This window comes from Vipera berus (assembly GCF_964194415.1).
Source record: "Vipera berus genome assembly, chromosome: 5".
Classification (NCBI taxonomy): Eukaryota; Metazoa; Chordata; class Lepidosauria; order Squamata; family Viperidae; genus Vipera; species Vipera berus.
In genome coordinates, this window is record NC_138207.1 from 58,246,478 (window position 1) to 58,263,718 (window position 17,241).

At 33.4% G+C, this 17,241-nt stretch overlaps 1 protein-coding gene across 1 annotated transcript in view; it reads right to left on the minus strand.

The window, feature by feature from the left end:
• FAM204A (family with sequence similarity 204 member A) overlaps positions 1-17,241 on the minus strand; it is a 29,555-nt gene that overhangs the window by 5,847 nt on the left and 6,467 nt on the right. Inside the window, exons 4-6 of the mRNA XM_081328263.1 lie at positions 16,342-16,375; positions 15,814-15,913; positions 13,504-13,593 (exon numbers count right to left, since the gene is read on the minus strand). Of these exons, the coding sequence (XP_081184389.1) occupies positions 13,504-13,593; positions 15,814-15,913; positions 16,342-16,375 (224 nt within the window). The remainder of the gene's footprint in view (positions 1-13,503; positions 13,594-15,813; positions 15,914-16,341; positions 16,376-17,241) is intronic.

The window sequence follows — 17,241 nt, forward strand, 5'->3', positions numbered from 1 at the left end:
AAATATGAGTCAGTTGCCAAGTGTCTGAATTTTGACCAGGTGACCATGGGGGATGCTGCAATGGTCATAATTATGAAAAATGGTCATAAATCACTTTTTTCAGTGATATTGTAACTTTGAATGGTCACTAAATGAACTGTTGTAAATCAAGGACTATCTGTACTTCAAAGATAACACTTATTATGAAAGGAATTAACGATAAACTTTAATAGAAAGGATTGAGAGTCTTTTGCCAATACTAGAGGGCTATATCAGCCGAGAAATTTAGGTTTAGAGGGAAATATTTAATATACAGTATCATTAACCTGGATCATTAAAATCATTTCAGACCAGGGAACTGATGTTTCTTGTTTTCACAACAAATCTAGCTTAAGTACCATGAAATCTAAGGACACAAAATGTCACATATGCACTTTCCCAAAGTCTTGAAAACAATACAAATGGAGTGAAGTGCTCTACAAATGGCTCTCCTCAAATATTATGCAAAGTAGTAATGAGGGGCTTTTTGGTTTTTAATACTGTATGTAACTGCATCACTAATAAATTAATGAATTTCATCCATCGTATTTTCTAATTACAAACAGGTAAAATCTTAAAAATTGGCTTATCAAATAAGTCTCCCAGATGAAAAGGATTACTTTTCTTTGTTGTCCAATAGTTAATATATTTTGCAGGTTACTGTGCACTTTTATTTTTGTTAGATAAAATATTTGTTACAATATCAGTAAGGAATTCTTTTTCACGGACAACAAAACAGGTGTTATATAGGTAGTTCTTGACCTTAATGGAGCCTGCCCCTCATGGTTGTAAGTCATGATAATAAATCAGGTCAGCCATGTGACTGATCTAATTTTATGACTTTTGCAGTGGTTGTGAAGTGCGTGCTATGGTTGTTAAGCAAAACAATGGTTTGCTATGGGTCCAGTTTTGCTGAAAACCAGAATTAAATGCTGGCTTTTGGCAAGACCAATATAAAATCTGGTTATGTGACTGCGGGATGCTGCAAATGGCCATAAATGCAATGTCAGCGGTGCTAACATTGGATGTTCTTGCTTTGACAACATATGGAGATGCAGTCTTTTTCTTTAACTTGTGTGTTACTCTTAGAGTTAGAATTAGATGATACTGGGGGGGGGAAGGAGGAAGAATGTGTATTGGAATTAGACATAACAATATCGTAGTAGTATATGATTCAAGGTTGTTTGAAATAAGACATAATAAGAAATGGTGGGTTGGAGAACTGGAGGGAAAGTCTGCATTTCAAACTAATTGGAGAATGTGTTTTATGACTGTTAATTAGAGGAGGGAATTGTGCTTTGATACTATGTGTTCAGAGGAGGGGAATTCAGATTTTGGCTTCGATGTACGTGCTGATGCTATGCTTCTCGAATAAAGATTCTTTAAGGTAAACAATGCCTCAAAGTTCTTTGAAGAGTTTCATCTGTCGGAACCATGACATGCAACTTGGCTGCCAAGCCCCTTAAGTGCAGTCATGTGGCTATGGAGAGGGGGGAGCTTTGAATCTGGAGGGAGAAGTATCCTTCAGATTGGTCTATCATAAATTCAAATGTTCACTAAGCCAAGGACTACTTGTATTCTAATCAGAATTATGTTCCAGAGTTTTATGAGACTTATTCTTAGATAAAAGAATAATATTCTGATATAAATTACACATATAGTGGTATTAAACAAATATACAGGACTTATTATACATGGCACGTTATATTTTGAAATTTCATATCCATATTCCCGTATTTCTGCCATTATTCTGTCTGCAAATATTTTATAATATCTAATAGAGCCTAATTCTGATGTCCACTAAAGTATTTACACCTAGGCCCTACAGGTGTAGCTCATCTGTCTTTCAATATCACCAATTATATAAATTCTTTGCATTGCTATCTTTTGTTTTGGTTTCTTAGGAATAAAATAACTTAGTGTTATTACCAAAGCTTCAAAAGGGCTTAAAATGGTACATACTGTTTTAGAAGGAAAAGTATGTTATGATAATTAAAAAAATAAATAAAAATGATATTCCTATTGCAATAAAGATATTACAGAATAACAAAAGTAACTTTTAAAAGACAAATGCAAATAAATTACAGAGAAAGCAGAGAGAATAAATCAGTATGACTATGTCTTAGTGAAATGAACATTTTATGCTCCCATAAATACTCATGCATGTAGTTTCACTTCCCATTTTAACAAGGGCCCCCAAATCTTGGTCAATAGGTTTTATATTTTAAAAAAGGTCATCAGACAATATAGTAAGCTGCAAATGCTATATGAAGCAATAAAACATGAATAAAAATACATACAACTCTTTCTTATGTAGTCAAAGTATCAGCATATTCCATATAGAACATCCAATATTTTGCTGCATTTTAATTAAGGTGTCTAAACATTATCACAAAGAACTGCAAATTGGTCAGAGCATGCAGTAAAGAAAATTAAGCTCTAAAGGCTTTTTATCACCACATTTCAGGAACCAAGGGTGTAAAATGTTCTAATTTGGGATATATTAAAAGCCATAAAAGGTCTTTCAAAAAGATTAATGGTACTTTGCTTGGATTTAAGATAAGGGCTTTAGCTGGTTGGAAAAGCAGGGACCTGGCTAGACCCTTGAGGCATTCATCTTTACAGCCACTTGGAAGATTTTTAAAAGCGTCTGCATAACCTCAAGCAAGCGCATTGCGACATTGTTTTTTTTAAAAAAATCCTGTCAATTTTATAGGTTTAATATGTGGAAGTTGTATTGGGAGTAATGTTGATATAGTGATTTATCTTCATTACCATTTTTAAGAGGCAAACTTTTTTAATCAAATAAGTTTTCTATGAGGCAAAAAGCATTCATTCATATCGAAGTTCAAAGATAATCATTTCAGAAAATCTTGCTCTGGCAGCTTAAAGAGCAGAGCACATATTTCATATCCATTATTTTTCACAAAGAAAAGCTAAATAGCTATCAAGAAATACCTGGTGACAATTTTTAAAATCTTCATTTTCTGCCAAACAGTTTGAAGGTATTTATTTATTTATTTTTAAAAAGAGCCAATTATCATACCAAAGTTGTTTTGTGTCTATGTGTGGAATAACAGGTTTCTATATAAAATATTCATACTATTCACTTTTGTTCTTTAATTAAATGAAAACAGATGTTTTCTAAAGTAAAGCGGAACCATTACTGAAGTACTTAAAGTGCTAAAGTCTTTAATTTTTATATCAGTTTGGTCTACAATTCCTGATTGTCTTTACTCAAGCTCAACATTAATGTCAAGCAAGTTACCTAGGAGACGAAAGAGATCAAAGAGACAAAAACCCCTCAAATGTCTGATTAATCAAGCCTGCAAACAGCTTATTTCTTTTAGCCTGCATGCAAGTATGAAAATGAGATTCAGGGAGCCGTACATTGTGCAGATTTGTTCATTCTTATCAGAACAAAGCCAGCGGCAGCTTATTTCATGGATCATTGGCACTGTCATCAGTGCTACACAGAACGGGTGACAGCTCCTCATTTTAAGGCTTGAACAAAATTAGCAAAAAGTCGGCACAAATTAGCCTCTCATCTTTTTAGTAATATGACATTATTCATTTACTTTTTCTCCAATTTTTAATTTTTTCCTTGTCAGCTATCCCTCTCTAGTGTTCCTCGAGCAGCATCATAAAGCTTTTTTTTAAAAAAAAAGCTATGAAACAGAAGTTCAAATGGTAAATAAAGTTGAGGCAGAGAGAAAATACATTATCTCATTCAGCTGCAAAGATACTTAGCTGAAACTTCCAGAAAACATTACAACATTATTGATACGTTTGGCGAAAATGTTTAGAGGTGAAACATTCATGAGCTGTATGGTCCTTGACATCCCCTAGAAATGCTTTTCTAGAATTTCCATTTATGTGCCAACCAAATTAAGACCCTGGAAATATGGAACTATTACAATAAAGTAAAAGCCATGAAACTCATTCCTTTTGGAAATTTGTGTACACAGAGTTGCCTTATCAGAGAGATGGGTGGTATATAAATTTAATAAATAATATTTAATAAATAATAGCAAATGAGTAATAATTCTGGCTTATTTCCAGGGGTAATACAATGCTATTTTGCTTAGGCTGATCTTTAGTTGACTCATAACTTTTTAAAATTGTGGCTGGCCTTATAAATATTTCCTTATAAATATTTGTATTTTACCTTTTGGTTACCTCTTTGGGCCTCTAGGTTAACGGTATCAAATTCAAAAAAGCAACAAACAGAGAAACAGCCAGGCAGTTAGAGATAAAGATTTATTTCAAAGACCTATTGTAATATACACACTCTAGGATAAGAATAATTCGATGGAACATTCAAAGCTAAATTCAAAAATGTCACATAAGATCTGTTCTATAAAAGGCTAAACCCAAAGGGCTTTTAGCAGAACATCTCTATTCTAACAGGTCCTGAAGCATCCTGTGGTCTATCAGAGAAACCAAACAGCCTTTTAATACTGTATTACAGTTTCTCATCAAATATGAATCTAGTTATTTCAGATTCAGCCTTTGGCAATGATTTTCCCCTTTTATGTTATGGAATGTTATCCACTACTGATGTATATTAAATATATAAAGCAAACAAGAATCTCAGTTGATTTTGAAGAGAAAATGATAATCTCCCAATTGTTTGTTCAACTTCAAAATACTCCAATCTCTTTGTTGTGTGCTATTGCCATTTATTGTGTGAAAATACATTCTATTGCTGGATATTTATATTAAAATATAGATGCACAATATTGTTCTCATATTTTAGCTTTGCTTTTTATTAAAATATTTTAATGCAAAAAATTCTTCCATTCATAAAAAAATAAAAAATTAACCATAAGCTGTTAGATGTTTTACAGTTCCCTTATAAGAAAGGCTGCTTTTTTTTAAAAAAAAGAACTGTAGTACTGTTTTCAGCAATTTCTTTATCTCTGTTCTTCTAAGTAAGAAAGCTTATTAACAAGCTTTGAACTTAAAATCACATTTACAATAATGTGCCATCAACAGTTTTATAAGCTAATTAGAAAAAAAGATTAATTAATGACTGGCTGCTAATAAAATGGCAATCATGAAGAAAGAAACCAAGGGTGCTAAGCTTCAACTACCACCAATTAAGAGCTAATTACAAACAAATTATATATGTGTTTTGCTGTGGGCTTTAATTTACTAAAATGGTTTTAATTAAAAGAGAAAACATGCTGATTAATTGAACTGCAGAAAAAATCTACAGTATAAACTGTGCTTTGTCTCTTTAATTAGACTTGTAACATTTAATTTTTTTAAAGGTTTGTTAAAAAGATATACATAATTAAGAGGGCACATTCATACAATCATAGGTGACAACCCCTGTCATATAGTAAAGTTTAAGGGAAAACACCCTGATAAAGAGAAAATGATTCGATTAAGAAGATAGAACAATTAACAATACACTGCAGTATTTGTCCATAATTCTTTCCACAGTATAATAAATAATTTGAAAGTTATATATAGTTCGTCATTTATTTTTTAAAATATTTAGTTAAAATATTAATATACCTTTTCATGTTTTTAACAATGACTCTTTTCTTAAAATAATAAACTCTATATTTCTCTGTATTATATAAACTGTTTTTCCAGCATTATTTTTGCTAAAATTGTGGTATATAAATTTAAATAATTTTTTTCTATATTAAATTATGTGCCAGAAAATTCTTTTACATAAGCACTTCAGATAGAGGGTATAATGTATAGGAGTGGAACTCATTAGCTTTTTGTGGGCTTGTAGCTGTGAATTACCACACTGTGCTCCATATTAAACACTACAATAGAATCTGATTAATTCTTTTAAAGTGGGAGTTTAAATTTTTATAGGATACTTAACATAAATGGTAATGATATCATTATACACCTATTTATATATCAACAGGGTAAAAGTCAACTGAAAGAATGGAAAAATTAGGAATCATGATAGAATATATAAATCAAGTTGAATTTCAAATAAAAACAAAGACTATATCGAAAAATAATTGTAATTGTGAAACCATTCATACCAAATGCCAGAAAGCACTGGGCTGACATTTAGAACAGTTTTGATTGTATTATTTGTATTTGGAAAACAACAACTAAAGTAATTTGGGATGAAATTCTATAACCATTTAGTTAAGAGTAACCCTGATAAAATCAATATAATTTACGTCTGAGTAGACATGCAAAGAATTAACCTATCCTGTAAGGATTGGAGGTTTTTCTTCTTTTCAAGACACTGTATTTATTTTTTAACCAAAATATGAAAAGCAAAAATATACCAAATCAACGGGATACTATATTTAAGTCATAACACAAGCAAAATGAATGGTTTTTAATCTTAGAAATCTGCAACTGTTTTCATTTTTTATATCCTTAGCTTTTAAGACATCCATAGCTGCAACTAATGATTAGGGCTGTATAAAGCTTAAATGGGTTATCTGGTTTAAGGAAGCCGCAGTCATACCACTTCAATGAAGGAGATTCACAAACTGAAGTGGGTAGCTGCTTCAAAGCAACGAACTGAATTGGGTGTCTCTAAAGCTTTTCAGAGATTCCACAGCTTTTTCTGTTGCTTTTATGATCTTTGCAAACAACACAGAATATTACAACCTCAGTTCCATATATAAAGAATGGAGAATACCTTGGGGGATGTTTGAGTGTTGTGATAGGCTCTCTATCATTATTGTGAATAACCAGCAAATAAGATTTACCACCGCATTAAACTCTATGCCTATTAGAGATCTTTTGGAGTAGCAAGGCTAACATACTTTGGGCTTCATTCACTTTCTCACCTCTCAGCTTCTTTAATGTGGCTAGCCATAAGCCCTAACTTTGCTCTCTCTTTTGCTAATGGAATGTTACATTTCCATGCTGTTCCTGCAAATATAATTAGGACCTTAATTCAGTTTCAGCATTCTAAATATTAGCTCAAGGCTGATCTTACTTTTAAATTCTACATGATGGGGCAGATATAAGACCTGATAATGAATAAATGGCAGCCAGGTTAACATGGCTCAAAATTACTGCTTTAAAAGTAGGAATAAGATGGCAAGGCTACAGATGTTCTTTCTCTGTTTGAGTCTCTTTCTTTGTTACACTGTGTCATCCTACTTCTGCTGCTCCCCCACCCCCAATATAAATACTTGCCAGCAAGCCCAGCTCTGGTACAATCAATTACAGCTGGTGATAAGGTCATTTCTACAAAAGCCAATCTTGCCAATGAACCCTCCTGGCTCCCCAAGAAACTCAGTGATCACCTTTACCACCCCTATAAATCTGCCTTGCTGGAAGAGGCCCAACTTTGTCAATGTGTCCTGCCCATCCTGTAACAAGGCCAAGGCCAGTGATAGTGGATCATTCCCAGGAGGGACCAGCTTTTCAACCAGCTACGCCAGCACTTCTGGCAGAGCTTGCCATTCACCTATGCCAAGTTTTCCACTACTTCAAAAAATCCTGTAATCAGATGAATTTTATGCCATGCAAAAAAAGCCAATAAAATAGTATGTGTCATGACCAAACAGAGATAAATAAGAGCAAGTAATCACCATCAATAGAAATGGTAAAAAAGAAAACCTATTGACAAATGGTTCTTATAAAACAAAATGCCCACTGATTTAAGATCAAATTGTTCAATTGGACAAATGTGCCATCGTTACCAACAACAGGGGGAAAATAGTGAAAACTGAAGGAATCAAGATGCCCTATGGAAATAACATCAAGAGTTTGGATGAAGAAGACTGCTACAAATACCTTCAGGTTGAGAACATCAAGCACACTAAAATCAAGAAAGTTAGTAATGAAAATAGGTGTGGAAAGTAGCAAATACCACAAATAGCTGAAGAAGAAAAAAAGGGCATTGGAAGAATATTGAAGAAGATGCACTGAAGCTAGTATATCATGAAGGCTTACCGAACATTAGAGACGAAAATGGCCTATAAGAAAGACCAGATGAAGAATAAAGAAGAGACATGGCAAAGCAAAATATCACTGAATTTAAAAAAAAAAGCAAGCAAATCAGAAAACAACAAGATCTGGCAATGGCTAAGAGCAGGAAAGTTGAAGCAAAAAACAGTGAGGCTAGTTCTGGCTGCACAAGAGCAAGCCTTAAAAACAAATACATACAAAGCGAGAATTGAGAAGACATCAACTATCAGTAAATACCATCTCTGCAAAGAAGCTGAAGAAACAGTGGACCATCTGATAAGTTGCTGCAAGACAATCGCACAGACTGATTACAAGTAAAAGCATAACAAAATAATAACAATGGTGCATTGGAATATCTCCAAGAAATATACTTGCCTACAAGCAAGAACTGGTGGGACCACAAAATAACAAACTTTATAAAAATGAAGTTTTATTATTCTTACAACAATGTGAAATTTCAGCTGCCAGTTCTTTAGCTGGTGTTGACTTTCAAATACATCAAGTTCTTCCCAACAACCTAGGATGTGTAATCTAAGAGTGGATAAATGTGCAGATCTCCACAATGTGGTATTCTGTAATTGACAGATGGGTACTTGTCAACGTGCTGATTTTCTGAGTGCTGTCAAAGATCTTTTAGTATGGTATCCAGTGTGCTGATAACTACTGGGACTACCACAGATTTATTTGATTTTTATCCTGCCTTTATTACTTTATAAGTAATTCAAGGTAGCAAATATAAGTAATACTCCTTCCTTCTTCTATTTTACCCACAACAACACCCCTTAAGGTGGATTGGGCTAGAGAAGGGTGACTTGCCCAAAGTCATCCAGCTGACTTTCATGATTGATACAGAACTAGCACAGTCCCCTGATTTCTAGGATACCACTTTAACAACACACCAAAGACCATAATTTTATTATTATGGTTAGCCGCACAGTCATCCAGGTATTTAGACTGAATATGGCACTTTTATCTACCTACTGAGTCCTTCCCAAGGACCTGGGACAAGCAGACATTGTTTAATCATGTTAAAAATACTGTCGCAAGATCTAAGCTGTTCCATATAAAGCTGCCTTTTACAATAGGCAATGGGCTGATGATAATTTTGTCAATGCCGATGATATTGAAGTGGTGCTCCAGTTTTTGGGACTGTACCCAAGGTATCTATTACTATTATCGTTGTTTTCTTTTGTCACAATTCTATTTTTGTCTTCTGCTATATCTAGGTACTGCAATGTGCACTATATGGACTTTTTATTTATCTTATTTTATTTATCTTATCATGAGAAAGGCAGGGCTAGATGAATCAAAAGCTGGAATTAAGATTGCCGGGAGAAATATCACCAACCTAAGATATGCAGATGATACCACTCTAATGGCATAAAGTGAAGAGGAACTAAACAGTCTCTTGTTGCGGGTGAAGAAGGAGAGTGCAAAAGTTGGCTTGAAACTTAACATTAAGAAAACCAAGATCATGGCATCTGGCCCTCTCAATTCCTGGCAAATAGATGGGGAAGAAATGGAGGTAGTGAGAGATTTTATTTTCCTGGGCTCCAAGATCACTGCAGGTGGGGACTGCAGCCAAGAAATTAAAAGACGCTTGCTCCTGGGGAGGAAAGCCATGGCAAATCTAGACAGCACACTAAAAAGCAGAGACATCACCTTGCCAACAAAAGTCTGTTTGAATTCTAAAGTCCCAGAATACTTAAGCTTTTTAATTTTCTATAACTTCTATTACAACCAGCAGTTCTGGCTTGCGAGCAGATGATATTAATAACAGATCACTATTTCCTTGTGTTCATTCTTTGTATAGTTGTGACAGGTATACAGCTTTTCTTCCAGTAGTCCAGAGCTGCTGGTCCTGATTCTACAACTAATAGTCCTGAGTCCTGTAGCTCATTTGTCCCCAGATGTCCAGGAACACTTAGCAGAGTCCTTATTGACCCAATTGACAATTGATCTATTATAAATTACTTTTCACCATATTGCTTTTGGGAGAGACCTTCTTTATCTGGCTCCTCTAATGAGACCTGTCCAATATAGTTGAATCTCTAAGCTCTCATGTTGCTCAGAACACAAAAGCCCCACAACCACATCAAGGTATTGCCTACTGAGGGTTAATACTCACAATAATGTGAAGTCACAGCTGCTAGTTCTTTAATTGATATTGCTTTCAGATGTTTCACGTTCTTTCCAAGAACCTAGGGTGTCATAATGTATTGTTGTAGTATATGAGCATATCCAAGCAATGTGGCATTTTGCAATTGACAGATGGAATTTTTGTCAATGGGTAGATTTTCTAAATCTAAGATTTATGGTATGGCAACCAGTGTGCTGATAATGACTGGGACCACCATGGCCAGTTTAACTGCATAGTCTTTTAATTTCAATTTTCAGATCTTGATATCTTGATATCAACTTTTAGATCTTCTCCCAATTCTTTGTCTTCTAGTCTACTAATCCCTAGAATTGCCACCCCAATTGTCAACACAATGTTCAACCACAGCTATATCCAGTATGTTATGACATTATTTGAAGGGATTAAATATTAACATTGTTAAAAGGGAAGGAATATAAAATTTGTCTATGATCAAGATTAAATCAGATGTTACTACTTCTTTTGTTGACCAGGCTGAATGATAAGGTTTTAAGAATTTGCCTATTGATGAAGGATGGGATATGGGATAGTGATTGTTTCCTATGTTAACTTGTTTGAATTGTTTATACTAGTTGAGATGAACGGGGAAGTTACTTTATTTCTTTTTTGTTATAGTCCTTTTTATTTTTTCTCTACTCTATTTTCTGCACATTTTACTTTTTCTTCCTACTTAATTTTTTGTAGTTTGTATTAGCCTTTACCTGTACAATTGTAGTACTTAATAAAATTATTTGAAAAACAAATATATTGAGAGCATTACTGACCATGAAGACAGGTAAACCAGCAAGCACTGTTATATACTAGGTTCCCCAAAAAGCTTTTGAAGAAGATATTCATCAAGCAGCTGACCATTACAATATTTCAAAATCTTATAAAGATACCCAGAAAATGAAAATATCAACAAATCTGATATTTATCTCACTATTTTGTAAGCATTATTTGTTGGCAATTGAGAGAAATATAACAAAAAGTACCACCTACATAATAATTCAGTGAAAAAAATGTTTTTACACAGAATATCCTAAATGAGTCTATCAATATTCACCTTAGGAAGAAATTTAAAATAAAATATTTCTCATATTTCCTGACGCATCAGAGAAAAGTTCACACTTGTTTAAAAAAAGCACCCCAAACTCTTCTGAATATTCATTTCTTAACACTATTATATCAAAATAACAACAGTCCAAAGAGGATTGTCAGGTGTATTAAAATGTAACTGCACCAAGTGCAACATAGTAAAATAAAGTTACTCATGTTTCAATCTGCTGTTTCTATTCGGATTCTGTATATTATTTACAATTTCTTCAATTCCCAGGCAATCTGATTCCATAAAAATTGGTTCTCACTGTGACATATATGATAGTACACTGACAGCTGTATTTTGGCATTCCTTAGCTCTTCAGGGCATGTTTTCATAGCTTCTCTTAGCCATCTCTTTATTTTTGGCCTCATTTCTGCTTTAAATACTCATGCTGCTCTATCTGTTTCACAGGCTTATAAATGTTATACATCAAAATTAGTTTCACTTATTACGGAAGGAAACATCCCATAAAGCATTCTGGAATCCATGCCTCAAAGCAAAGGCTTTATCAGCGGGTTCCTGTTACTGCTTCTTGAGAAAGGAAAATATCAGTGATCAAAACTGTACCTGGTCTCTACAGAATACTTACCCACTAAACATTCATTCATCAAATTAAAAAAACAACTGCATCAAGAAATTTATATATTTATTTTAGTTGAAAATACATAAAAGCATTAGTGACATTTAGTGACTTATAGTCAACCTTTATTTTTTTTTACGTTGGAATTTGGCCACCTAAAGAACATGAAATAAAAAAAAGAATAGAAATCTGAAAACAATCTTACCTAATATTCAGGCCACTGATTACATTTCTCAGAATTGGTAATTTCAAAGATAGCAAGGAAACATTCTCGTTAAATGACTCCTTCCCAAAGAGGGGATTCACAACCTCTCTAGGAGTTCTCAGTAGAAGACAATTAGTAACTACACTTGCTATCCATCCATAAAAGAAAATAATAAATGGGTCTCAAATGTTAATTGTACAAAAAGTCATTAAGTACTGGTATTCCTCAGTTAAGAAAAGGAATTAAGGCTAGAACTGCCATCACTAAGTGAAACAATCATAAAGCATGATGTCATGTTATCCTTTCATTTAGTGATGGCAATGCTAGTAGTCCCGGAAGCCACCATTATGCGATGACCTCACATAACTTAAATGTCTCATCTTCCCCATTGACTTTACTTGTGGAATGCTGGCAGGAAAGTTGAAAATTGTGATCATGTGACTACAGGGATGCTGCAATGGCCAGAATGCTAAGGAACAGTCATAACTACCATTCATTCAACTATTATTGTCGTAAATTTCAACAATTAACTATTGAATGAATAGTCTTTAATAGAAGACCACCTGCGTTATACTTTATATGAAAGTTGATAATTAATTAGAAAAAAGGTGGGAATAAACAATATCAAACTTTCCCCCTTAATTGCCAAGTTCATCATAAAACTATTCATTCCCAAATAACACCTTTGACTGTTTTTCCCTCAATAAACCTGGCAGGCTGTCCTTCTAAATCAGGTCAAATATATGGTTCTTCACCTCTCCAATCCAATTAAATAATCATAGTTCAATGAATAATAGTTATAGGGTACTGATGTATCTTTTTACCTGTATCTTGACACTATCTTTTACTGGTTTATACAGTCTTACAATTAAGATTGAGAAAATAGTTAATAAACTCTCATGTAAACTACAGTTAATGAAAAATATATATTTAATAAACTATACATAAAATACAGTATAGTTTAACATTTAGACAGAACAACAAAATCTATTACAGTTATGGTAATTTATTTATAGGCTATAATAGCAGATTGTAAAGAGAATTTCTTAATGTGGTGAACATTTAGAATTAAATCAGTGTAGCCTCATTCTTTTGCATTATTGTGGAACACTTATAATAATTCTAAAAAGATATAGAAAAAAATCCTTTTTCCACTTTATACTGCTCAATATATATTACCATTTCCCAATTTTATACCAGCAGTCCCCATAATGCTGAAGCATATTCAAATTTAGCACGAAGTAGTGTCTAGAGGAGGATCAGTAGAGAAAGCTGGTCATATGGCCTTTAGATCTATTGGATTAAAACTTGTCTCTTGTATTCTGGCATGTTATTGGCTCTTGTTTTAGAATTTATTTATTCCATGATCATGCACCAAAAATTGCAATAGGAGCAATTAAGAAATAGAATATATCCACATGATTTCCCAAATAATTCTTGTAATTCCCAAACAATGTAACTTAAAAACTGTTCCATAAAGCAATTGCAAATTATTTCTAATATTATTACCATATTGAAAATATAACAAAATTGTAACTTACCTCTCGAGTAGCTAATCTATCACTTAATTCCTCAGCTTGGGCAATATTACCTTCAGCTACACATTTGTCTATACTGATTTCAAGGCCAGACTAGAAAACATATTAAAAAGAGAGAGAAAATGAATGGTCCTCCTAGAATACCAACTGAACATTATAAAAATGTGCTAAAAATCTATCAATTTCAAAATAATATGAACTTCACATCTGTAACTTTCATGTATAGTAAATCACATGCAAAATATTTTTTCAAGTACATTAGGAAGCTTTGACTGAGTAGGACTCAACTTTGGTAACTTCCAAGACAAATCCATTTGACAAATTCTTGTCAAAAAAATTGAAGTAGCTTGCAATTGGGATATTCTTGCCAACTTTACAGCTTACTGAGTAGTCATGAAACCTCTTCCACCCAGGTTGGAAGCAGTTCTGACCATAAGTGGGTTTTGATTTCTAATTTGAACAGCCTGCCCTATTGATAGTTACAGAACTGTTGTAGAAGAACAAACTTCGTATTATTTTCACTTTATGTCTTGAATAAATTCAAGATTTAAAAATGTCAGCTAGCTTGGGCGTATCATAATAATGTTTCATTTCAATATCTGATTCATCCATTCCTCTCCTGAACAAAGTATGATATATCTGCATCAACTGCATGGAAAATCCAAATTAATATTGTATCTTTGCAATTCTTAAGTGTTTATATTCATCAAGCAAATGATTTCCAAAATGCCACCCCTTGTTTATTTCACTATATTATTGAATTCAAGCCTGTAAATTTTTGTCAGATGTAGGAAAAAGATACATTTTTAATTTCTAAAATCAAACATTAAGAAAAAGCTTTAAAAACCCAGCAGCAAATCCTAACTTATCTTAGCTTTTACAAATGAACAGGTAGTCCTTAACTGATGACTGCAGCTGGGACCAGAATTTCCATTCCTAAGCAAAGTAGTTGTTAAGTGAGTTGTACTTAATTTTATAACCTTTTTTTGCCAGGCGGTCGTCAAGCAAATCTGGTTTCCTTCATTGACTTTCCTCTTCAGAAGCCAGCTGGGAAGGTTGCAAATGATGATCACAACTCAGGGATACTGCAACTGTCCAGTGGCGTAGCGTGGGTTGTCAGCACCCGGGGCAAGGCAAGTAATTTGCGCCCCCTAACCCGTGGAGTGCAGGAAGATAGTGGAAGGAGAAGAGACTCACCGCGTGGAAGCTCCCTCCCCCAGATAGTCCCTCACTCTCTCTCCGCACCGCACCACACGCCTGAGAGCTGCGAGTGCGAGCGCGCCCCCCCAGATGTTGCACCCGGTGCGGCCAGCCCCCCCTGCACCCCCCACACTACGCCACTGCAACTGTCGTAAACACATGCCAGTTGCCAAGTCCCTGAATTATGATTGGGTGTTTGTGGGAATGCTGCAATGGTCATTAAATGCGAGGAACAGCTGTGAACCACTTTTTTCAGTGGTGTTGCAACTCTGAACCATCGCTAAACAAACATACATGCAAATCAAGGACTACCTTAACAGAACATCAGATTTTTATCTCTAAAACTCTAGTTTATCTTTACTGAATTTGTAATATAGATGAATAACAGGCAAAAAAAATAGAATACTGAATATAAGTTTATTAGAAGAATAATTATATATTCCAATTAAATTTAAATAAACAATATAACCCTTAACACATTAAGAAGTGGTACCTGAATAATCTCGTTTTTCCTTTTTCCTTAACTATTCTTTTCTTTTACTTTTGTCTTTCTTAGATCATGAGCCTGAAAGTGGGGATTTTTCATTTTTCTTACTGATCCATAAAATGAGGTGTTTTTTTCCAATTGATGTGTGAAAATGAAAGCTTTAAATGAACATATACATTCTTTACAAGGAAGACGAGAAGATTGTACTCCCATTCTTAGTCCAAAACAAGAGCATAAGATCGACCTTATTTCCCCCATTCTTGATTTACCTTGGCCACACCAATCAGCACATGAGTAACTGATAGCTGCTGGGTTACATGGGTTCTGCTTGTCTGTGTGTAGGCATGCATATGTATAACATTCCTTACCTAGTTTACACAATGGTCCTTTTCATATATTGCTGTTAATGTTTTAATTCTTAATGCTAATGTTTTACTATATATTTAGTCTTCTAATTATTATTTCTGATATTGTAAGTTGCTCAGGGTCTCTTGATAGTGAGATGAGCAATGTATAAATTTAATAAATAATAAATATATATTCACTGCACTCATATGTAATTGCAGTGAAATGAATTGCAAATGAAATGCAAGCTTAAAATCATTTAAAAAAAATCTAGCAATCACCTTTTGAGTAGTTTCCTTGCTTGCCAGTGGTTTAAACCTATCATTGATTCCAAAATATTGAGTGAGCTCTTTGAAGTGTCTTTCCTTTACAGACTCTTGGCTACAAAGAAAGGAAAAAATAAAAAAATAGGTGGACAAGATCCTATCACACGAAAATAATCTATATGTAAATATGTAACATATTTATATGAAACATTAAAATTAATAATTTTATTGTTGGCTTATCTAAAGAATAAGGACATATTTTACAGAAACTGTATTTTCTTCTATTTTATGACTGTAATATAATTCAATTTTATTTACATTTGTATATTTGATATAAAAGAATATACTTATTTTATGAAAACAAAACCCTCCATATCTATTCTTTAGCAGATGGGCAGAAGAAATATTTTTTTCCAATAATATTTGTTGAAAGGATCACATCTGTATAAAAATTGATTGCTGAATCACTCTAAGAGACTGAAGAGGAACTGAACATTTTGACTATGTAAAAATTTTAAATAATCATGTCATAGTTTCAAATACCTGCCAGTTATTTCTTCATTGCTTTTCATTTTATCTAAAAAAAATCAAATGCTAAAATTTAGTATGAAAAAATTCTCATGAACTAATACAAATATTTTACGACTTAATTTTAATGCAGTACAGTAATAAGCATGATGAAAATCAATGATGTCTGAGATATAATTAACAGAGAAAAACACCAAAATTTAGAATTAAATTCCAGCTTAGACACAGTCTACTTCCACAGCATTAAACACACAAATAGGTATTGACACCTACGTTTTGAAGAATTAAACCTTATATGCTCTGTAGAATAATATGCTACAGTATGCTGTATGTGGATATTAAGCTAGGCTGATGGAGGGACCACCTTTATCTATAATAGACATCTGAGAAATACACTTTACAGTATTTCTCACCTGGCTTAAGATTTCAAGACAGTGATGGAGTGATAAAACTAGAGATCAGTTTTGTTTTGTTTTGAAGGTTGGGACTGAATGGCAGAATCAATTTCATTATACATTGCCTTTGTACCTACAGCCAAATCATTTGTAAAAAAGTTATTTCTAGTGCTCTAGTCAATCAAGCTTCCTTATAAGACTTACTTGACCATATAAATTTGCAAAATTTAATAAATAAATAAAAGACACTGTCAAAAGATTATTTCATAACTGGGAAAGGGTGTGTGTGAATGAGGTAAATTCTTTAAGGGCAAGAGCACTATCAGAGAACAGGTCATTAACAGCTGAAGATATATAAAGATATTTTCAGTCATAATCACTTACTCCAACTTTCCTGTGTAAGAATTGTGTGAATATTAACAAAGTTAGTATTATTCCAAAATAGATTACTAATTACAGAGAGAAATCAGCTTAATAAGTTTCTAGTACAAAGGTTCAGACTAATTTGCATACAATGAGC